This window comes from Ictidomys tridecemlineatus, chromosome 6 (genome assembly GCF_052094955.1).
Source record: "Ictidomys tridecemlineatus isolate mIctTri1 chromosome 6, mIctTri1.hap1, whole genome shotgun sequence".
NCBI classification, from domain to species: domain Eukaryota; kingdom Metazoa; phylum Chordata; class Mammalia; order Rodentia; family Sciuridae; genus Ictidomys; species Ictidomys tridecemlineatus.
Window position 1 is genome coordinate 177,300,887 of NC_135482.1, and position 23,693 is coordinate 177,324,579.

The window sequence follows — 23,693 nt, forward strand, 5'->3', positions numbered from 1 at the left end:
TTTAGAGAAGCCACCACAGAATAATTTCTCTGCAAGATTGATATTATCTCAAGGACCTTGGGATAAGAACTGAATCTTACATGTCTCCTGGTGTCAGTGGAAAGAGAAGGATTGTGAAAGCTAATAAGCAAGGAGTGGGACAGAATATTTTCATTAATCCTTTGCCAGAGCAAAACAGGAATATAACCATTGAGAAAAATCCATGGAATTGCCATGGGATTTACTATTGATAGAAAATGTCTTTTTAGTTGCAAGGATGAGTCTTATTGGGTTACTTGGGTTTTATTTGTAAATTAGGGACAGAAATAATGACAACTGGGAAAGCTCTATGGATGTCCCAGTCCTTTTTTATGCACACAATGGATCAGTTTACAGATTTGTGGCATAGTAATCACTTCCCCAACCCAGAAAGTGTGCCTTAGCAAGTAGAGACCACAAATGTAGGAAGGGGGCTTGGAGGAGCCAGTGATTGCTTTATGCACTCTTTATTCAAAGGTCTTCAAAATCTGCCACCACCAAGCTGAGTCCAAGGCTCTCAATGACTCTTTAAAGGCCTCCACATCTCATTTCAACTAAAGGTTAAAAGAGTTCAAGAAAAAAAAAAGGGTTCTCTCCACTTGAGAGCATGTCTGTAATAACCATCTCTTTTCTGCTATGCCCTCCCAGGAGAACTAAACAACCGTCTTATAGGTGTTGGATACACCTAACAGCAGAAAGCTGCCCAAATCAATCTAGACAGGTGACCCTTCAAAGAGGGGCTCCAAACAGGAGGACTTTTAAGTCCACACTTCAATCACTACTCTAGTGCAGCAGCATAAGGAGTATTTAGGGTTAAGAGCACACAGCTATTTAAGTTTTTTCTAACTTTTTTTTAAACCTTTATTTATTTGATGTGGTGCTGAGGATTGCAGTCAGTGCCTCACACATGCTAAGTCAAGTGAGCCACAACTGCAGCCCCACTGAGTTTTTTCTTTTTAAAAAATGTTTGATTCTTCTACTGATTGTGTAAACTTGGGCAAATTACTTAATTTCTTCACGTTTCAGTTATCTGTGAAATGAGTAGTAATAGTAATTAGCTCATGCTGTTGCCCTGAGGATTAAATTAATTTGACATAATGTCAAGTGTTTAGAACAGTGACTGGCTGGTAAGTAAATGTTATCATAAATGTGGGCATTTACTGATGTAGAGCACCTACTACTTCCCAAGGCATTGCCCTATTCACTCTATGTCTACATATACTTTTTTTAAAAAAATGTCTTAGTACTAAGGAATAATTTCAGTAGAATAAAATGAATCCCTAACTTGGAAATGGCGGCGAACATGCAGCCACTAACCCTCAACTTGGTCACACACGAGTTGCCTCAAGGTTTATGTCACAAATTATCAGTGCCTAAAGTGCCAGATGCTGTTATTTGATGAAGAACAGGAGACATAGTCTTTGCTCTCATTTGGCTATTTAAGGCTGACCTAGATTCCTCACTTACAAGAGGTAATACTTGATTCAAAGAATTATTTAATGATCATTAAAAGACAAGGTATTCCAGCAGACTATAAGTACTCAGTAAACGATAGTTCAACTTTACAGGAGGAATGGAACGAGATTAAGTTGGCTTCATTAAGCCCAGCCTGCAGATTCTCACTCTGACACTAAGCTTTTTTTTTTTTTTTTTTTTTTTTTTTACTAATGATCAGAGGGGAAGGTGATTAACACCAACACTAAAACGGAGCCAGAAGCCTGGCAGCACAGGGTAGGCCCCCACAGACCGGAGAGAAACCACAGGGTTCACACAACAGCAGGGTTCCGGACTGGCTCTTCGCCGACTCTGGGCAAGTCAATTAAACACGCTGCGTTGACGACCGCTTAGAACAACTCGCACTTCGAACAGCACTTTAATCTGACTTGCTCTTTATCCATCACCGGTTTCTTCGGGAAGCCTCAGTTAGGAACCCAGAAACTGCAAGTGGTGGTCGGAGGCGGGGTTCCAGCTTGCCCGGTGTAATCTGGGAATTAAGAGAATGTTTTTACTTCTTGAGTCTGTCTTTCACCTGTAAATCGAGGACAATGTTTCTTAACTCACAAAGATTGTGAGACGTTTACAAAACATTGTATTAAATATCTCACTAAATAAAAACATTGGCATTAAAGTAATGTAACTAGTGAAAGTGATCAGCTACTGCTGCAAAACCTCGATGTGCCTGATCTTCATCTCGCATCTGGAGCGGGAGAACAGTAGCAATCTCCCTGCAATTAGTTACCCATGCCCTCAGCATTTTCTGTCGGGGAAAATTTTCCCAAGTCACCTTTCCTTTAAAGGACAAGAGAAGCCCTGCCCACTACGGAAAGCGAAAGGGTCCTGACGCCGAGCTCGTTAACTGGCTCTTTTTGTCAGACATTACCAATCGCCGACCCCAGTTACAGGTAATGCTAAAGGTAAAGGGGGCCGAGCGGTGGGGGGACCTGTGGAGGGAGGACGTGGTCTTCGGGGATGTGCGTGCAGAGCCAGCGGCCTTGCATTGGCCCGAGAACAAGGAAGGTCAGGCTTAACGTCCTGCCGGGCGGAGGGTGGCGAGCACCGAGTGGGAGGCCGGGGGTTTTGTGAGATTACAAAGCCTAAGCTTTCAGGTCCAGGTCACAGCCCAAGCTTCCCAGTAACCACCGACCTAGACCCGGCAACCGTCCTACTGGGTGCTGTCGGTTCCACCCTGCCATTTCTACCCCGCCTGCACGCACGCACGCACGCACGCACGCAGCACGTCCCCACGTCCTTTCTCGTCCTGGCGCGTCGCGAGCACTCTGCCGGGTGGGCGTGGCAAGCGCTGGGCACGTGACTAAGTCAGCTCCGCCCGGAAGCGCTCGCTTCCTGGGCTAGAGCTTGATCGCAGCTGGGCTGATCCAGACTAGCGGAGAGCGCTTGCGTTTAGCAAGGTTGAGCTAAGCAAATACATTTCTTTTGCTGCCTGCTGTCGCCGGGGGAGGTCTTAGTAGGAAGTTCATGAAGTGACTGTGGGGTCCCCCCTCCCATTTATCGCTTAGTAGGTGCCATGGTTTAAGACGTAAAGTAAGTTTTCTTACTGAGAAGCCACAATTCCAAGTACAGAATTTACAGAAGATGTCAGTCTAAGAAAAATACAGAGGGTGGATGGGAGATTATGGAAGATCAACTATGGTGCCAGTCTCATCGTTAATGAATAAACCACATTTGTTCCCTGCTTCAGAGTTTATGGTCTAGTGAGGGAGCGCAATAGTATTAAGATAATTGCAAAGTTATAATTGTAATAAGCGCTATAAGGGAAGAATAAGTCGGACTGTGGAAATATTTTATGTTGAGCCCAACAGACAAATGGGAGAAAGAAGGTGAAATTTCTGGCTTACTTGTGGAGGTAATAGAAATAATGCCCTGAGAAAGAGCAGAGGCATTAATTGGCCTCTGACATATTTCCCTTAGTTTCCTATATTGAAGGAAAGAGTACTTTAAAAAGTGAAAAGGCCATGTGGTTTAGGCAGAAAAAAGTGAGAAGCTTCTTTTGGCCTACTGAAGATTGATATCTTTAATCTCCAGCCAGTTAGTTTTAAACGGGGGTGGGGAGAAGGGCTGGTGTGGTTTGGACAGCAGTATGGTGACTAAAATTGGTTGCAGGGACCAATAAGAGATGGACAATCTTTTTTTTTTAAAGAGAGAGAAAAGAGAGATAATATTTTTAATGTTTATTTTTCAGTTTTCGGTGGACACAACATCTTTTTATTTTATTTTTATGTGGTGCTGAGGATCGAACCTAGAGCCCCGCACTTGTTACCCCTTGAGACACATCCCCAGCCCAAGATGGATAATCATAAGCAAGAGTGGTGGCAGTGAATGTAGGAAAAAGTGGATAAATCTGAGTGAGACTTAGGAAGGTAAAGTTGCTGAGACTTGGTAATGGATTGGATTGAAAGGGAGAGTGGAGATGTCATTTGCCTCCAAAGGGCTAGGTATGCAGGTCTCTGAACTAGGGAATTCGGGAAGAGGATATGGCCATTTTGAAGATTAACAAACAGGAATAAGTTCAAGTTTTAGTGCTGACTCTTCTGAGTTTACAGGGTTCTTAAATATTTTCTGAATGGTTATTAAGTCGTTTCAATTTAATAGCTAAAAAATGGTTAAATAATTGGCCAAAGATATATGGGGACTTTTTCCAGTGTTGTAAGTTGGAGTTCTAGCTCTTAAACAGCTCAGCCTCATTATGGAGAGCAATTTGTGCTTCTTATGAAGAACAAAACCAGAGCCATTTCTTTTTCCAGGTCATTCATCAACATGAGGAGTAAGGGATCATGCTGGGATAGGACATGGATCATAACCAGAGCCCGAGGGAGTTTACAGTTTTATATACCATCAGCGATTCTCATGTAGGCTGTGCAGTGAGCATTCTTTGGGAGGAGGCACTTCCTCCTGTCCTTTTTGATTTTTCATAAGTCATACCTCTCTGAATTCTTGTTTCTTTATGGTTTCTCAGTAGACCCTAAATAAGATGAATGGGTCCTCCTGTCACTCCTTTAGCCTGTGTGTCTAAGATTTACCAAACCTGTGAATGAGAGAGGCATTTTGATAGCAGAGAAACATAAAATCAATGTGTCATTTTAAAGCATTTCAAATTCAGTCTTACACTATAAAGTAAATCCAATGTCATATATGCCTAATGCTTAGTTAGTTAACACTTGCTAGTAATGCCTACCTTACCTGGGTAGTGATCTTTATAGGTTGTGAGGCTAGCACTTCAATTTATGTCAGAGAGTATTTTTTCTGACAGTCTGTTCTTCCAGTAGGTCAGTATTCTTCTTGAAGGGTTCCCCTTCCTATAATACTTTTCTTAACTTTTATATACCATCAGATATACAGATAAATGGTTAGCAGTTTATGAACTGGTATTTATAAATCAGCAGGCATTTTATATACTTCATCCTCATAAATAAGCCCTCAGTATGATCTTTGCTCTTAGTGTTGACACTATAAGTTCCTGGCAAAAATAGTTAAATGAGTATAGGTGAGCATAGGAGATAAAAATGTGCAGTCCTGGGTTGTTCTGATAACTATTTGTTCTAGGAACAGTACCACCATGAATTAATCGGGCCGGGGTTACCCAATGGTCCATCTTACTGGTGCAAACTTCTACGCATGGATTTAGTCATCCTGAGAACAGCATTTCCATAACACTTACAGAAGGCAGCCTGTGGCCCAATATATATCACATAGCAGACTATGGGAATGATTAATGTTAATTTTTGGGGTGGTATTGAAATTTGAACCCAGGGCCTTGTGTATGTTAGGTAAGGATTCTACCACTGAACTTGATCCCCATCCCTTTTTTATTTTGAAACAGGGTCTCACTGAGTTGCCAAGACTGGCCTTGAACTTGTAATCCTCCTTGCCTCAGTCTTCCTTGTACCTGGAACTACAGGTGTGTACCATAATTTCCTGGAAAATGATTGAATCTTAATGAACTTTTCTTATTACTTTCTTAGGATGGCTGCTCTTCTGAAGAGGTTAATGCTACAAACCTTAAGGACTGAAAATAATTGCATTAGAAGGTGTTTTGATAAACACATTGTACAAAAGACAGTCCCAGCACAGTTGTCCCTGGTTGCTTCTGCCCCAAGACTGCCCTACCTAATTCATGCAAAAAGATTTAGTACAGTTGAGGACAGCCAGGATGAGAGGAAAACGAAAAAAAAGAATGATACTACTTTCAGTAATATTGGAAGGAAAATTGGTGAGCGAATTATTCGTGTCCTTGATGAGAAGGGCAATGATTTGGGAAACATGCACCGAGCAGATGCGATTAGACTCATGGAAGAGCGAGACCTGAGGCTGGTGAGGAGGAACGCCAGCACAGAGCCCCCGGAATACCAGCTCATGACAGGAACACAGATTCACCAGGAACGGCTACGGCTCAGAGACATGGAAAAGGCCAAACTAAAACCTGGTAGGTATTTTGCTGTTTGTTCCTTGAATCCTTTAGGACCAAAAATTGGCAATTTAAACTTTGACATCTGCCATGGTGCCTGTGACAGTGGGAAACTAGAAACTGGAAAATTCAAAATATTCATGGCTTTAACAGCATTCCCAGTGTCTTTGACTCCTCCTCCATCCCTTAGTTCTGTTCCTCTCTTTGTTTTTACTTGATACCCTGTAAACCTTTGAACCTTTGTAAAATGGAGGGTGAAACAAGGCGAACCAACCAAAACAATGGAAATACCCTGCCTCTGTCCTGTAGCCTTGTCTCTGAGTGATGCAATGAAATTCAGAAGAGGTGGAATCAGATCTGTCCTAGGCAATTCACTTAACTCCTTCCTTTTGTTTTGCTTTTCTCATCTCTTAACTAGAAGTGTTTGGTTAATTATTTGGAAGCACCTTTTAAATTTTGAAGGGGTCCAAATTGCATCTCATACCAAAGCATCTTATTAGAATATCAGTATCCATGCTCATTTGCATATGTGGCCAGTCACCATTCCAGGCACTTATCTGTGAAGCCTCACAGAAGCCATGAGCTGGATATTAAGTGAAGATATCCTTGTTTTTCATGGTTCCTAAAAAGTGCTGATTGTTATGGAAGATTACTCACTGGGAAGCACTCTGGGACAATTGTCAGAAGACTGGTACCTGGGCAGCCATCCTGAGGTTTTGTGCTTTGAGAAAAGCACATGTTGACTGTGGCTCAGTTTTGTACCACCACAGTTAACAAGGATGTTGATTGGAAAATAGATATTCAGAAGAGATCAACCAGAGGGGAAAGGACATCAAACTATGTCATTGAAAAAAGTTGAACAACAACAAAAACTGAACAGACTGGAGAAGTTGAAGGGCTAATATATGGAAGGCATTACTAATGGAGACCCAGGACCAACTGTAGGAACTGCCAGGAAGCAAGGAGGTGTTAAAAACTCTTTTTAAAAGGTTTTCTTTATTTAAAAGGTTACAGAAAAAATAGATAATAAACCTTGTTACCCATCATCCAAAATGAACAAGTGTTAACATGGTTATACTTCACATATTTAGTAGAAATCACTACAGAAAAGTTGAAGTCCAGAGTTGTCCTTGCTCACTCTTAGTGTGTAGATCCACTTGCTAAACTCATTACATAGATACACCCATAAACACTAGATTTTAATAGTAAGAAAGTATAAATGACACTATTGTTTCTAATATCTTCATATTTACATAATAGCTATAGCTAATTTATTATAATTACCATATTTTAAGAACATATCAAATTTATTAATCCATTTTCATGACATTGGGTTTATTCCCAGTTTTTCATTATGAACACTTATTCATACTATAAATTCAATGAAGTCACATAGTTGCACTTGCTCTCATCAGCAACATATGAAAATTCTCTACATTCTCACCTACACTTAGTACTGTCATGCTATAATTTTTGCATGCTAATAGGTGAGAAATCATTACTTACTGTTCTGTTTCCTGCCACTATTTGAGCTTTTTTGAGTTGCCTATTCATGTTCATTTTTCTTGGTTATTTTTCTTCCTGATTTATAGTGTTCTGTTATATATAATGCAAAAACCCTATCAGATTTGAACTGGCAGGTAAAATATTGGTACTTTATGTCTATCTCCCCAATTTAAAAGAGCAGTTACTGGTCTGTGAAGCTACAAGTCAGATGAGGACCACTGAGGCCTCTGTGGCAACTTAAGATCTTCAAGTTGTGCGTGCAAGTTCGGGTTTCAAAGGAGACTAGTAAGTAGTTCTAGCATCAAATCTCACTATTTCAAACCAGGACCAGCTGTGAGAAAGGAACTAACTTTTTCTTCAAATATTGAACAACATGATTTGGACACAAAGAGTAAACAGATTCAGCAGTGGATTGAGAAAAAATACCAAGTTCAAATTACTATAAAGAAGGGGAAAAATGCAGATGAGCAAGAAAATAAGATGGTAAGTAAAAGCTGGAATAAGTAACCACTTGTGTTTTTTGTTTTCTGATATAAAAATACATTTGTAGAAAATCTGGGAAAATTAAAGGCAAAGAAAAGTGAGTGTAATTCTTCTTCCCAGTAATGACAGGAGCTTTCCAGTTTGTTTCTTCTCAAAGTGCAGGCACATTGTATTTTCCATTGTAACATATCTTGCCATATGAAAAATGTGTAAGCTAATATACTATTCTATTTTACAGATTGTTGACAGTGTAGCCTTTAAAATAGGAAAACTAGAAACTTCATAGATTCTTCTTTTAGGTTGTCCTAAGTGTTTATGAGAAGAATTCTATAGCTGAAATGTGTTGATTTACAATGCCAGGACAAGTTTATGTGCTGTTTGTTCCACTTTTTAAAAAATATTTCTTAGTTGTTGATGTACCTTTATTATTTATTTATTTATTTATATGTGGTGCTGAGGATCCAACCAAATGCCTCACACATGTAAGGCAAGCACTCTGCCACTGAGCTGTCAGCTCCAGCCCTGTCTGTTCCACTTTTAAGTTGGGTAACTTTATCACCCACTAAAAGCAGCATTGGTAAACTGGCTTCAACCCTAATTCCATATTAGGATCATTTAGGCCTGGATTATAGCCCAATTGGTTGAGGATTTCTGGAGTCCAGGGTCTCCATGATTTTATTTTTTTAACAAGTGATTCTGTGATAGTGTTAGGAACTGCACTGAGCTAAAAATTTTGGGGATAAAGAGGTAGGTTGCCAAAGTAGTATTTTTAGGAGAGGCTAGTCTGGGGCCAAATATGACCCCTTAGTGCTGTGACAGAGTGGAGACTCAAGACTGTCAGGCCTTCGGTGTGTTCCTTTAGTCACATAGAATTACTCTGCAGATTTCAGTCACTTAACCAGATATATGAGCTAATCAGCTAGTTATTTAAATAAGTCACTAGTACACTGATTTTTGTGTGTATTCATCACACATTTTTGTGTGATTTTAAATTATTCTTGAACTGTTTTCCTGTTTTAGGAAGAGATACTTAATCAAATAGTTCAGACTATGCCTGGAATAGCTACCTTCTTATCCAAGCCACAACCTGTTAAAGGAGGAAAAGGCTTAATGTGTGTTCTTCGTCATCTGACCAAGAAAGAAGAGATGGCACATGGAGACTTGCAAGAGGCCCAGAAAAGAGACATTGTGAACAAAGAAAATGGAAATGACAAGGAATCAAATGTTCTGCATCAGTGATTTTAATAAAGAAAACAGGCTTCTGAGCAAGTGAAAATTCAGTTGTTAGTCCTTCAACAAGGTCCAGTAGTTGCCTAGTGGAGGGTAAGTACTGCAACTGTGGAGAGCACCGTGTTTTCCACGCAGCTCCCCAACCCTCCGTTTTTAGGCAAAGATGCGTCTTGCTGTGGTTTCCTTTTGGGAGGGATGTAGCCACTGAGTCGAGAGGCCAAACTCCGTTTTTCACGAGATGGTTTTACCTTTGGGAATAATGAAGACAGACAACTAGAATTCGAAGTCAGAATTATCAGGGTTAGTTTTACAGTAGTTGTGTGCTCTCCCAGAGAAACACGCCTACAGAGAGGCAAGTCCTCAACAGTGGGGCAGGCCCCACAGTGGGGCCAGAGGAACACACACCAGGCTTCAGGCGCTGCAGGTTTTAGAACCAAGAACTTCCCTAAGCACCTTCAACTTACTTTAAGCTTCATTTTCTTCTTGTCAGGATCATGCACAACAGCATGCCTCATGAGGCTTTGCTATAGTGAAGAAAAAAAAGAAACCTTATATTTTAAAAACCTTAACACTGGAGAATCCATGAACATGAAAGCTGCAGAAGTTATTTACCCTGTTAGTCTTCTTTCTGTTCAGGGATAGGATTTAAATCCACCCCCCATACCTGCCCCTGGGGTAAGGGAAGAATTTTTCACTCCAGGACTAGTGATTTTCACTGTCCTTCCAAGGACCACTTTAGGAATGTATACAACCCCAACCACTGTGGCTTTTTAGTTCTTCCTGAAGAGGGGGAAATCTGTTGTAAACGAGTCATTTATTGTTTCAAACTGAATTTTCCCAAACTATATTCCTGACCACTAGTGGGAAACCTGACCAATGTCCTGCTGATACTGGCGACAGTGCTGGCCACCCTCAGCTTCCTGGGGGTTTTCTAGCAGAGTTGACTGTGCTGAGTGAACCTCAGCTCTCTCTTCAGTCTCTATTATAATTGTGGTAAGAATCTGTAAGACACCAACCAGAGAGAATACAGACTGCATAGGCCCCTCCCAAGTGTCACATTCTCACTGACCCCATGCACGCTGCTCAGACCTAGATGAAATCCCCAAAGTTCTGTGGCCCCTCATCTCCTTGTTGCTCATTTCCCCTTCCAAGTCCTTAAGTGATGGTATCTAGAAGAACCCAAAGCACCAACACACTATAAATAAGCATAGATACCAAGGTCATTGGCTCCCCAACTTAGTACATGATTCCTGGGCCCCACCTACAGGGCTTCTGACTCAGCAGGGTTAAAGTGGGCCCGAGAACCTTAATGCCAATGCTTCTGGTGGAGGGCACAAATCTGAGACTTGGTGAAGCCAGTGGATTCTTCAGATCTGAATGAAGAACCACCCAGCTGAAGCAAAAGTGGGAGGTGTCATGCCTGCTCAGCAGTTCTTCCCATTTGCAGACCCCAGGAGGCCAATCCAAAGCCCATGTATAAGCACAGAGAGAAAGGGGGCTGTTCACATTTGGGAGAACTTACTTTCATTGCAAATGTTTTGCCACAGCCAGAGTGTTCACACACAAACGGGCGCTGTTCCTCATGGAAAGAGAGAATATGGCTCTGGAGATTAAACACAGTTGTGTAGGTCCTACCACAGCCTTCTCTTGGGCATCGACACATATGCCGTTCTGGGGCATGAGTTTTCATGTGCTGCTTCAGGTAATCTTTGCGTTTAAATGTTTTCTGGCATACTTCACATGATATTTCCTCTGTGAAGCAGACAAATTTAACCAACTTTCTTAGATAGTGCCACACAGAAAAAATGAATGCTGAATGCATAAATAACATACTCGATGTCCCAAACCTATGACTATACAGAAATTTCCAAGGAAACTCAGGATTTTTTTTGCAGGGGGATGGGGGATACCAGGGATTGAACCCAGGGGCACTTAACAACTAAGCCACATCCCTAGTCCCAAGTTGCTTAGGATCTTGCTAAATTGCTGAGGTTGGCTTTGAACTTGGGATCCTCCTGCCTAATCCTCCCAAGTTGCTGGGATTACAGGCATGTGTCGCTGGGATTACAGGCATGTGTCGCCATGCTTGGCCTAACCCTAACTTTTACTGCTAGGAGGTTTGTCTCAATTCTTTTAATTTCTTATATCACTCCCAAGCCCCTTGGGTGTTCATCATCTAGAAGCAGAGGTTCTCAGCATGGTAACTGGACAGGTGGAGAAAACAAAATATTGCCTACACCGTGTCCTTCAATATAAGGCACTGTTTTCCCAAGCGCTTCACAGAGCACTGGTGCCTTCAAGACTGTTCACTGGAGACTTCAAGAACCTTTGGGCATGTTAAGTCATGGCATGCTAGTTCCAAGAGACCTGGCCCAGCTCTGCTAACCTGGCAAACAGCCGAGGGAGCCAGCATTTCACAAAACATATCTTTATTGTATATATTTAACATTCCACTCTTTAAAAGCACTACATCAATTCTGCAGTGGCAAATATTTATACCATGTCTTTCATGTGTGCCTTACCTTTGTGGGTTTCTCTCATGTGTTTTAAAAGTTCTGTCCATGTTTTTGCCATAAAGGAACATCCCTTTTGACATATATAGCCTGTTAAAAAAAGAGGAAAAAAAAAAAAAAAGACTGGTGCTCTGACTGTTTAGAATATTCAGGGTAAACACTGATAATTAGAAAGGAAACTTATATGCCGGAAAATCTTTCTCCTCTCTCCCAATAACGTTCAATTCTGTTGGACTCAAGAGGTGAGAATAAAAACTTAAGAAACGGTAACGTTATAGTGAAATTGTCTGAAATTGTATACAAGGTGCTTCGTGTTAGGACTTTACCCTAGCAGATACCCCAGGAAGAGTGCCGCTATCTCGTTAGGTAAGCCATGTACATATTTCACCTGCTAATTAACCCCACCCCCAACACACACACAGGTTCATGTTCCCTTTCCCTGCCTCTCTAAGCATGCTTCTTTTTTCCATCAGCAAAAGTGCCCTTTGTCCTTGGCAGACCATCAGCACCAAGACTCAGGAGTTACATTGCCCATTCCCTAGCTACCTCTAGTCTTGGATCTTTGTAAGTTTCATACTGCAAAAACAAGTAAGGTATAGCTATGGAAGAAAATAAACCAGGAGAATCCAGAGAAAAACACTGTGATCCGAAATATATGTTGTGCAAAGCACAATAACTGGATTATCAGCCATGTGAAACAGGCTGAGTTTCTCCCACTACAAACCAAAAAGGAATGTGGCTGTCTTGCACTCTTGCTCACTAATTCATTTAAAAACAAAATTCATAAATTCTAGGACCTGGAAAACAAGAGTATAGATACCATAAAGCCCTCCTGGTAACAAGAAAACAAAGTAGTTAACGGAATCAAGCAGTTTTTGTTAAGTTACAGTCTCATGGCTGTGAAAACTTGACCCTATTATCCTAGCCTTCTGAATAGCCAATAAGGAAGAGAGTAGCACAGGTAGTAAACAGAAGGGTTCAGACTGATGTAAAGAAGCAAAGCCCTGGCTGGATACAAACGGCTTCTGTGCAGAGCAGGAGCAGGCACTGGGGAAGAACAAGACCTGAATAAGCAGAAGGGCATCCCTCTTGCTCCTCAGCACGACCATGGAACAGAATAGAAAGCACCAAGTAGTCAATTAAACACACCCGACTGTCCATGTGAGTGCACACAGGGCCATCCATACATACCCTCGTGGACCTTTCCATGTCGTTTCAGGCTACTGGGTGAGGCAAAGTGCTTCCCACATCCTTCCTGGGGACACCTGAGTTAACAACACATGAAATGTTAACAATCCACTTCCACAAGGAACTCCACTTAGAGCAAATGGTACTTAATCCTACTTCTTCCAACATCTTGCCTCTCCCTACAACCAGTCACCAAAGTAAGATTAAAATGCAGATCTAATCACAGATGAAATTCCAGTCACTTAATTAGTCTTGGAGCAAAAATTAACTACTTGAGAGAAAAAAGCCACATTACTTCTTTGTTTATATGATCATATAAACAGTCTTCATCATCATACCACTGAAAAATATTCTGCTTTCATGGCTACAAAGATACCTCAAGAGGTGTCAGACTTGGCTTAGGTAAATACCTGAACAATCCTGAGGAATTTGTGACAAAGGATGTGGGTTGTGTGATAAGAAAACACAGCAGCAGATGCAGGAGCCCCTGATGAGCCATAAAAAGCACATGCTCGATCCCCAGCACCACCAAAAACCAAACAAAACACGCTACTTTGGTGTTAAAGGAACTGACAGCACAGGAATAAGCTGCAGACCTGCAAGCAATGACAGCACTGTCACTGCAGCAACTCCAGGGCGCAGGGCAGCCAGCGTGAGCCAGAAGGAAGACAATGACCAGCTCCACTACACAGGGAGCACCAGCATGAGGCGCAGTTCTCGTCCCTCGCGCCCTTTGTAGCTCTATCTGACATGTCCAGCCACCCTTCCGTGTTCCTCAGGAAACCCTCTCTAACTGCAGGTTGAGGCCACTTCTGTCTTGTTCTACAGGAAAATAACTCGTGCCTTCATAATGACATTTCATGGAGTTGCACAGGCTCTACATGAACAGATAGGCCACTCCTGAGCCTTCCCTTCAAGCTTGACTACAACTGTACCATCTCATAGCCTACTCTGAAACACACTAAATATTTATTTTAAAGAAACAAAACAAAATTTACCTTTTAAAATGTCCTAATTTATAAACAGGTATATATGATGCATATTAACAGAAAAATGTTGGTTAGGAAGCTGTTCCAGAACATCGGCTCCCAATCTTTGCATTTCAATCTTATTCACACCTAGAATTTCAGAGACCACCAGCCCCGTGCAACACACACCTGAATGGAGGCTCATTGGTATGTTCGCACTGATGAACTTTCAGCTGCTGATGTTTTTTAAAGGCCTTCTTGCAACCTTCGAAATTACACTGTTAATAAATGTTTGTTAGTCTTGAGAAAAACCAAAAAATCAACAGTTCATAACAATCCTTTAAAGGTAAAACTATTTTAGAGACTACACATTTGCTCCTTTCACTTATTTAGTTACCTTAAAATTCTACTTTATGTCAAGAAGCTTTAAAGATTAATGACATTTGAAAAAGCAAAAATATTTTGGTTGAGGTAGTTACCCAATTATATACTTTAAATGTGCACAGTGTTTGCTTACAAAAACCTTTATGATTAGGATAGCCAGACTAAATTTAGATATTTGAGAGACAAAATTTGGTTAATGGAAACTTTAGAACATCAGCAATAAGTGTAAAAATATTCAGAAAATTTAGACATATGAAAATTATACTACACAAAAGCATATACAGTCATACTTACAACATACTGTTTTTGCTGATTTTCATGTCTGTGTTCAAAATGTTTCTTCAAGTTTGATTTTGTGTTGAATTTCTGATCACAACCATTAGCTGTACAACTGTAAGAAATTTTATAAACCAATATATTAACAAACCAAGGGAAGAGAAATTTTAATGTATATCCTCCTATTTTTAAAATCTTTCTTTTTTTGGTGCTGAAGATGGAACCTACAGGCCCTTTACAACTGAGCTACATCCCAGCCCATTTTTAAAATTTTGAGACAGGGTCTCAAAACTGCAATCCTCCTCCCTCAGCTTCTTAGGTTACTGAGATTACAGGCATGTGCCACCATGCCCAGCGGACCTTCCTATTTATAAAAAATATTCCAAAGGAAAGTATAAAATAGTAAATTTCAAAGTGTTGAGCTGGGGATACAGCTCAGTGGAAGAACATATGCTTGGCATGTACAAGACCCTGGTTTTATCCCCAGCACCATCAAAAAAAAAAAAAAAAGGAAAAAATTCCAAAGTGTTAAGCCATATGATACAGGCCTTTCAACTATGATGTGACCACCACATAACAAGAGGCTTTTTCGTGTTTGACTTTTAACATAAAGATACTACATGAGACATTCTCCATACACCAGCAGAAGAGAAGGTAAAAACACTGTCCCAAGGCCTAAATCCTGCTCAGGTTCTAATCAGGCTCACATCAGTCTCAGGTTAGAATCTGATAACCTCAATTTTACATGAAATGTCACTATAAACTGGATTTTCAGAAAGGTCTCAAAAAAAAAAAAAACTTGGTTTCAGCTTATAATTAAAGGTAAAACGGATACCTGGAGCAGAACCATAAACCATATGCTCTCTGGCATATCACCAAGCCATTCTAGTTTCCCATAAGTTGGCATCCTGGCCTTGAATGATCTAAATCCTTGTGCAGCTTAAAAACGAAAGAAAGAAAGAAAGAAAGGAAGGAAGGAAGGAAGGAAGGAAGGAAGGGAGGGAGGGAGGGAGGAAGGGAGGGAGGGAGGGAAGGAAGGAAGGGAAGGAAGGAAGGGAAGGAAGGAAAGGAAGGAAAGGAAGAAAGAGAAAGAAAGAGAGAGAAAGAAAGAGAGAGAAAGAAAGAGAGAGAAAGAAAGAGAGAGAAAGAAAGAAAGAGAGAGAAAGAAAGAAAGAGAAAGAAAGAGAGAAAGAAAGAAAGAAAGAAAGAGAAAGAAAGAAAGAGAAAGAAAAAGAAAGAAAGAAAGAAAAAGAAAGAAAGAAAGAAAGAAAAAGAAAGAAAGAGAGAGAGAAAGAGAAAGAAAGAAAGAGAGAGAGAAAGAAAGAAAGAAAGAGAAAGAAAGAAAGAGAAAGAAAGAAAAAGAAAGAAAGAAAGAAAGAAAGAAAGAAAGAGAAAGAAAGAGAAAGAAAGAAAGAGAAAGAAAGAAAGAAAGAAAGAAAAAGAAAGAAAGAAAGAAAGAAAGAAAGAAAGAAAGAAAGAAAGAAAGAAAGAAAAAGAAAGAAAGAAAGAAAGAAAGAAAAAGTGCCTCTTGTGAAGAGCATTCATAAGGCTGGCTGATGAAGCAGGACTTCCTTTCCAAGTCTCAGTCTTAGCTACCATTCAACTCTGATGCTCAGCAATTACTCCTAGCAGGCACTGAGGGTCCCCAGGGCCAAGTGAGGAAAGACAGTGACCAGCAGTTGCTGAGACAGTGAAAACTCCAGAGCCAAGGCCCACGGAAGCTCAAGGGAAAAGTGCTGTGCCAGAAAACACCAGAGGCCCTTGACCGCAGGATCAGAATGCTGAGGGTCGACTGAGCAGGTGGCCAATAGAAAGAAGCTTTGTCCAGCCTCCCCTGCATTAGAAATGGCCAGGTGGCAAAGTTCCACCAAGTTGTTCAACTCTCACAGTGGTTAAAATGGGGGCACACCTTTGCCCCTTCCTCCTCCTTGCCTGCTCATATGCTGATGCAGCAGCCAGAACTCCAACAGGCACCTTGGAACACAAGGATGAAGCCACAAGATGAAGACCACAGAGAAAGCAGGCAGAAGCAGCTCCGAAACTTCCACAACTGTCCTGCCAGACAAACAGCCATGCTGTCTAAGCCTCTTTCTTCACTCTAACCCTGACACAGGCATCTAACTCAACATGTGTGTGGGGCAGGAGGTCGGAGGCAGGAAATCCAAACAGCAGGTGCAGAGACAGGAAGGACCCCAGCAGACTGGGGGTGAAGGGTATTGGTTAGTTAAGCATAGCTGGACCACAATTCCATGTCTGAGAATCAAGCAAATGGTGCAAGATAAGCAGCAAAGGGCTAAATCACACTGGCCATTTGTGTGACACACTAGGAACCTGGACTTCATCACGTAAGTAGAGGTCAAAACTGCTTCAGTGTTAAGAAGGGAAGCCATCTGGAGGTGACAAGGGAGAGGGCCAGGTGAGGCAGAGAAAACACCTCAGGCACTAAGGAGTGAGGGCCTGGGACAGGAAGCTGCAGAGTGAACAGGAGGACCCAGAGGATAGTCAGGGACCTCAGCTGCAGGAGGTGGGGGAGAAGGATGAGGGAGCTGCCTTATCTTTACATAGGTGACCAAACAGTGCTGTCCCTACCCAGATAAGAAAAAGAGCAGGAGTCCAAGGAGAGGAGAGCTCAGTTTGGACTGTGAGCAAATTCAGCCATGAAGAATTAATCCCAGAGACAGCCAAGCAGTACTGTCCAGTGAGCCAATGACCTGGAGCTACAGAGAGGGAGGGCTGGGCTGGAGCAAGCTCAAGAACCACCACCAAGTGTTTTTTCACTGAGTGGCAATGACCCTGCCCTTTTCATGTTGTCTGTGCAGGTGGGCTGAGCCCTACTTCCCCTTTAAGATTCAACAGAGCACACAGTCACTTTGCACAGAAATCATGATGCATAAAAAAGGAGCGTGGCTGCAGTGTTCCCTCTGATGCCCATGCCTACCCCACCAGCACTCTCCTGCCACTTCCAAAATGGATATTTTTAGTATTGCTATGTGACTTTTAGGGTTTCTCAATATAAACAAAAGCAAATACAAATAGTTTCTTCCTGTCCCACCCCTGCATTTTTTACACACAAAAAGGTAGCCCTGTATATAGGATGTTAATACATTTGTTTTTTGATTAATATGCCTTGATGATTTTTTTCCAATGGTTTTTCAGAAAATGTCTTCATTCATTTTTCTAGCTGTATAGTATTCCTTCAGGTTGATATACCTTGACCTGTTCTTACTGATGAGCATTTGGATTGATTCCAGTGTTTTGCTACTAACAACAGCGTGCATGCAACTTGTATGTACCTTTACTACATTTGTAAATTCCCAAAGTAAATCTTCCAGGTCAGAGACCGTCCCTGTAGTACTTCACAGACCTCTTCAGTTGTTCTGGTCTGGTCTAGGTGGACTATATTTTGAAATAAATTAAGCTGTGCTTAGGTTCACTGATTTTGACAATATTCTATGCACATGAACAGGGACTGAAATGAAAGCCATTCTCAGTACTCTGCCCCATTCCTGCAGGCTAGCATGCTGTTAGGACAGAGCCTCAGCTGACCTGTCTGTCACAGAGGAGACAGTGAAGTCTGTCCCATGTCATGAATTCACCTTTCTCAGATCATCTGAGTAATTCAGACAAGAAACAATTCACGTTAGCTTCATCTTAAAACTCAAAGAAATTCAACTCAGGCCATTAGGAAATCTTCTTGAACAAAGAAATGTGTCACAGAACAAAATTATGATATTAAATCCTAGTATCTGAAAAAGTTGCTAAGCAGCTCTTTCCTGTCATAGTCTCTGCATATAGCTCTGGACAGCTATTATGGTTATTTTGTTCTGCTTTCTTCTTTGAAAACTATTTTGTTTTCATGATAAATAATCTGGTTAATGGTTCTCAGAGTGTGGGAGCCAGATTGGCAGATCAGCATCATTTGGGAACTTGCTAGAAATACCAATTCTCAGGCCCCATCCTGCACTTACTAAGTCAAACCCAGTGGATCCTGAAGTCTGTGGCTTTCCTAGTCTTTGTTGTGGTGCCCAGAATAGAGCTCAGGGCCTCACAACTGCTAAGCACACATACTACCACTGAGCCACACCCCTAGCCCTCTGAAATCTGTTTTAATAAGCTCTTTGAGTGATCTGATGTGCCCTAAATTTGAGTTCCACTGGTATGAAACAGCAGATAGGAAGGCAGTATTTCCACCCTTCCAGAAACAGCAACTTCTAGAAGAATAAAATTAAAACTTAAACAGTAGTAGTGGCAAAAGCTTGATTCTAGGAAACACCAGACCAGATAGTAAGAGCCCTACTTCATCATGCTTTTATCACTTATCCTAGCAACTTACAAAGACTACACTGTTCACAAAGACCTTGACAACACCAACCCAAGAATTTTCCAGGTAACTGTTTTCTATTCAGTGATTTCCAAATTGTTTTTCAAGATTGATTTCTACTTCATTACATATTTTAAAGGGAGATGAGAGATTGCAAACCAAGGGAACTTCATATCAACTCATTCCTAAATTTATTATACAAATAACCTGCAATAACCCCTTCTCTCTTCCACACATTCAAAACCTATTCTCCTCTCATATAAGAAGATGAAAGCAACTTCACATTCATGATCTTGTGAGTTTAGGATCAATCCTCTTAGCAGGTGTATATGCCAAACACTTCCTACCTCAAAGCCCTAAAACCAGTTCTGTACTTACACAAATGGTTTTTCTCCAGTATGAATCAGGATGTGGCGACTCAGATGGTAGTCCCTGACAAAGGCTTTGCCACAGCCTTCATAGTCACAAGCAAATGGTCTCTAGCAGGAAGAAAAAAACATGTCAATCTTGCCCTAGTTAGAGATTAACTGGTGTTTATTTAAAAGCCTAAAGTGTTTACTAGGCAAAGTCACAGACTCCCTATCCAGAGATGATTTCCATTCAGAAAGCAAGTTGAACACTTGCTATACTCAAGCAAGACCAGGTTTTCCTACCTGAAATTACACAGCATAAATGCCACAACTTCTCACATCACTGCAGATTTTTTCTCTGTGGCTATCACCTGGAATAAGCAGATAGCCTTTCCAGTAATGGCATAGCACTGCTAACCTCTTTGTAACTGGTGTCTGTGGTAAGAGAATGAATGCCAAGCACAGTTACAGGAAAATGTGTCACACCTGAAAAAGCTCATAGGTGCTGGGGCCAAGCAAAGACAACGGCTCGAGGCCCTGATTACAACCATTATTTGGGACCCCAGAGGTGGGAAGGGCCCCAGATGAGATTGAGGGAGGCCAACAAATTTTCCCAGTTTCGGTAGAGCCAGAATAGGCAATGTCTCAGCAGAAGGCCCTTAATTTCTTAAGCTAAGGCCTGCATCCCTATGTTTGCTCCCTGCATCTACCCTAACTTACAGGCTACCTCCTCCAGGTGTTCTCATGGTCCCAATTCTCACCCTCTCCAGCCTTTGAAGGCTGACTGCCTCTAGTTCTTTTGCTTTTCCTCACTGGTCCAGAATTCCATTCTGAATCTACAGGGAAAACCAAAACACATCCCCAATCAGTTTCATGTGTCTAATTATGGAAAGCACACCTCCATGACATCCAAGAGGGAGGTACTAAGACCTTGATGAGTGGATTGGGAGCAAAATCAGTGGGCAGGAAGGCACAAGTGAGCTGCATTACCTACCAAGGGCAGAGCCACAGAACCTTGCTCAGCTTACCAAGGAGCAGGCTCAATGAGTATCAGTCAGTTAATCAGAGTGTGAGATGTGGGACAACACAGATGACTTCATGTTTTCCAACTGTATAACAAAGCTGACAACACTGATATCCAAAATACAACATACAGGTCTAAAAGGAAAGGCAAGCTCTAACTCGGACACACTGGTTACATGGATCCCAAAATTTGCGACAAGGACAGTCATCAGTCTTCCAAGACAGTGGACCGTGAGAATGCTTGACTGCATTGCATGATGGAGGTGGCCTGTAAGTTAGGGTAGGTGCAACAAGCAAAGACAGGGATGCAGGGATGTGGACAGTGCATGGTCTGTGGCATTCCTCTGAGGCACTGCCAATCCCAGCTCTGCCTCAAACTGGCAAAAGGGGCGGATTCCATAGCCTCCTTGAGTCTTGTTTTCCTCACCTGCAATCCAGAATGCCACATCACATAACTTTATCTAACATCCTCCAAAGGCTAACACTGCCCTAAAATAAACTCCTACCCTGAACTACAAGCAATTCCACCCGGCCTCTCAGACCTCACCTCTTAAAAGATCCCCTCACCTAATCACACCGCTCTGCTTTCCACCCCAGGTCTCCTATGCCATTCTTTCTACCTGACTCAAATGTCTGTCCGCCTAGATCCTTCTCATTCAGCTCACACAGTAAGGCCTTTCCTGACCACTCTTCACTGTTCTTCATTCCTGCCTAGTCCTTTGCCTGATCCGCTAAAACATAAGGTCCGTGGCAGCGAAAAGCCTGGTCTGTCTGTTCTGTCCAGTACTCTCCCCCTACTTATGAAAGAACGAACACGTGCTGCTTGCACAATCCCGGGTTTGGGAAGTTTTCCTCTGCACCAGCTCTAGGAGTGCAGAGGGTGGCGGTCTGGGAGGGTAGTGGGCTGTCTCCAGATCACCGGAAGGGGCTTGAATAGCAGACTCAAGATCCAAGGAGAAAAGACTGAGAAGGAAGCCAAAGATACCGCGGCCCCAGGACTCCTTGTCACTTCCTCAGCTCCTTTCCTAACTTAAGCCCAGGATGCCAAGGCTGAACACGTCTAGCAAACCTGGCCCTCGGCACCCGCAGGACACAGCGGCCGCTCTGTGGCCACGCCCCGTCCTAGGAGGAGGGGAACAGCCCACCAGTCAAGTCACCGCGCGCTCCAGCGCTGGGCACCGCGCCCTCCTCCGCAGTTCCGTTACCTCCCCCGTGTGCTTGCACAGGTGCGCGTCTAGCTTCCAGGCCTTGTTGTAACTGGCGCTGCAGTCGGGGAAGGAGCAGATGAACTGCCTGGGGAGTGCGCGGGGCGGCGCGGGCGGCGCTGGGCTGTCGCCAGCGGCTATGAATGCGTCGGCAATGGTCAACGACGACACCGCCTCGGCCACCAAGGCCGGCTGCTCCAGGGCGCCCGGGTCCCCGCCCACGGGGCCAGGCGCGCGGCCAAGCGCCGCGAACCGGCGAGCGCGGCAGAACGCTCCGGGGACACTTCCGGGAGCGCGGCGCGGCGGGAATCAGGCTCCGCCTCGGCGTCGCGGCGGCGCACGTTCTGCAAGTCCCCGCGGAGTGTCCGGGCCGCGCATGCGCCGGGAGTCGGGGCCGCGACCGGAACCCCAGCTGTTTACCAATCTGCAGCAAAAGGGTCCCAGGCAGCAGAAACGCCTAAGCACTGCTTAATTGCCACTTGTTTCCCATCCGCCACTATCCTCTAGAAACTGCTAACCTTATGTACTTTAACCCGTTCGTTAACTTTATGGCATTGCACGCTTTGTGGATTCGTTTCCTTGCATACGGTCCAGGTCCTTCTGCTGCAAACCCAGAATAGTGGATCCCAAGCTTGTCTGCTCATTAGAACAACGTAGAGATCTTTCAAAACTTCCAAAGCTCAGAATCTGAACCATTTAAACCACAATTTGGGGGATCAGGGAGGGTAGAAACAGGCATCAGTATCTTTAATGCCCAATTGATTACAATGTGCAAGCAAGCATGCAAACCACAACTTTATGGCCTTACTGCTTATACTGGTCTTTGAACTTTTAGCATCACTAGAGACAGGAATCTCAAACCTACTTGAACCCGGGGAGATCTCCAAGTGATTTGATGCATATGGAATCCGGGGAATCATTGTTGAGAGGTTTGAATATGGGTAGCGTGGTTTATGAGAATCACACATGTAAAGTATAAGCCTGAATAGCAGGGACACTATGGATTGCCTGATGTTCCATCAGGTTCATCTTTTCAAATCCTGCAGCGTTCCAAATCATTAGGTTAACATCTGTGTGAAAATGATGAACAGGTCTCTGGGCCAACAAGCCAGGGCTTTGATAATCCAAACTGGAATCCTCATATAGTACTTCTAAGAATCAGTCTCCTCATCTTGAAAACGGGGAAAATAGTATTAATGCCTGAGAGGTAACTTTTGTGAACAGGACTGAGAGAGGGTGTCTGTGATGTAGGCCTATATGTTGCTTTCCTGGTTTACCGCTCCACCTCTTTCCAGGAGAGAAGTCCACATATATCCTTCCTACAACTCTGGAAGTGTGACATGGTTGCCCTGTGCTGTTCCTAGCTTTCTCCTTCTGTTACTTTGTGAACATGGCCAGAGTACATGGTGAACCTCTGAGGTCCTTCTTTCTCTATTGGCCACTTGGCCCCATACAGCACACCATGGCTCTTCTCATGCCTTCCTGACTGTTCCTGTCTCCTTGACCAATTGTTCTTCCACCTTCTTACTTTAACTCTCATGTGTTCATGCTCAGCAACAGCAGAACATGGGCTTTCAAGCTCAGTCACCTGGCTTTGGATTCTCAGTAAATTTATTAACGGTAGGACTATGGGTATGGGTCTCTGAATTTTTTTATCTTAAAACTGAAATTGTTATCTCACCCACCTTAAGGCCATTTTTAAAATTAAATGAGATCATTACCAAATCCAGGTCCAGAAGTACATCCCATGGGGAAACCAATATCAGAGGGATGAGTGTTGGGAAGAAAGAAAGGCTTTATTCAGGGGTCAAAGAATGGGGAGGTGGGAGCTCTGCTCCCAAACCAGCTTATCAACTCTTGGTTTTGAGGGTTTACAGATACAGGGTAGAAATTATAGGGGGAGGGGCTAATAAAAGGGAAGATACTCATATATTTTCTGAGAATATGCAGAAATCTTCCAGGAACTCAGGTATCACCTCTTCACTTCTTTCATAGTCTGGTGTTTCCTATCATGGTGGCTGGTGTGCCTTGAAGTGAGAGGAGAGTGGTCGGGAAAGCTTAGGTCAAGTTAACCCTGGATTATAATTTAAGAGCAAGAATTTCTCAAATGATCAACAAATCTACATGCAGATTTGAGTAGAATATGACCCCAAAGTTAAGGCATCAAAGGAGATGCATGCAATATGGAGACAGTGACGTTGAGGGTTTTCACTCAATGTACATCTGCAGGTTCAGCAAAAGGGGCCTTCACGTTTCTGAAAATTAACCTAGGCAACTTTAATCACCATAACTCACATGCCAGAAA

The 23,693-nt window shown here is 42.7% G+C and overlaps 2 protein-coding genes and 1 long non-coding RNA gene across 7 annotated transcripts; 1 reads left to right on the plus strand and 2 right to left on the minus strand.

The window, feature by feature from the left end:
- Positions 1-1,494: 1,494 nt before the first annotated feature.
- Positions 1,495-2,871, minus strand: LOC120888499 (uncharacterized). The gene is made up of 2 exons (XR_005732171.2): positions 2,663-2,871; positions 1,495-2,002 (listed from the first exon to the last, which is right to left on the minus strand). It is a non-coding gene; the product is annotated as an uncharacterized LOC120888499 (long non-coding RNA).
- Positions 2,270-9,206, plus strand: Mtif3 (mitochondrial translational initiation factor 3). Of its 5 annotated transcripts, none has more exons than XM_005317052.5 (4): positions 2,270-2,420; positions 5,499-5,959; positions 7,773-7,930; positions 8,951-9,206. In XM_005317052.5, the coding sequence occupies exons 2-4, from the start codon at positions 5,500-5,502 to the stop codon at positions 9,167-9,169; spliced, it is 837 nt and encodes a 278-aa protein (XP_005317109.2). In that variant the 5' UTR covers positions 2,270-2,420; position 5,499; the 3' UTR covers positions 9,170-9,206. The 5 variants fall into 5 exon arrangements, with proteins under 5 accessions (XP_005317109.2, XP_021585775.1, XP_040137581.1 ...); XM_021730100.3 differs by having other exon boundaries at positions 2,338-2,432; XM_040281647.2 differs by lacking the exon at positions 2,270-2,420 and adding an exon at positions 2,515-2,535.
- Gtf3a (general transcription factor IIIA) lies at positions 9,156-21,697 on the minus strand (the record flags this gene model as incomplete). The annotated part of the gene is made up of 9 exons (XM_013360354.3): positions 9,156-9,408; positions 9,625-9,684; positions 10,683-10,912; positions 11,683-11,763; positions 12,865-12,938; positions 14,019-14,107; positions 14,508-14,604; positions 19,189-19,289; positions 21,389-21,697. Coding segments are annotated over 9 exons (1,206 nt in total), but the record flags the coding sequence as incomplete, so codon positions are not given.
- Between the last annotated feature and the right edge of the window lie 1,996 nt (positions 21,698-23,693).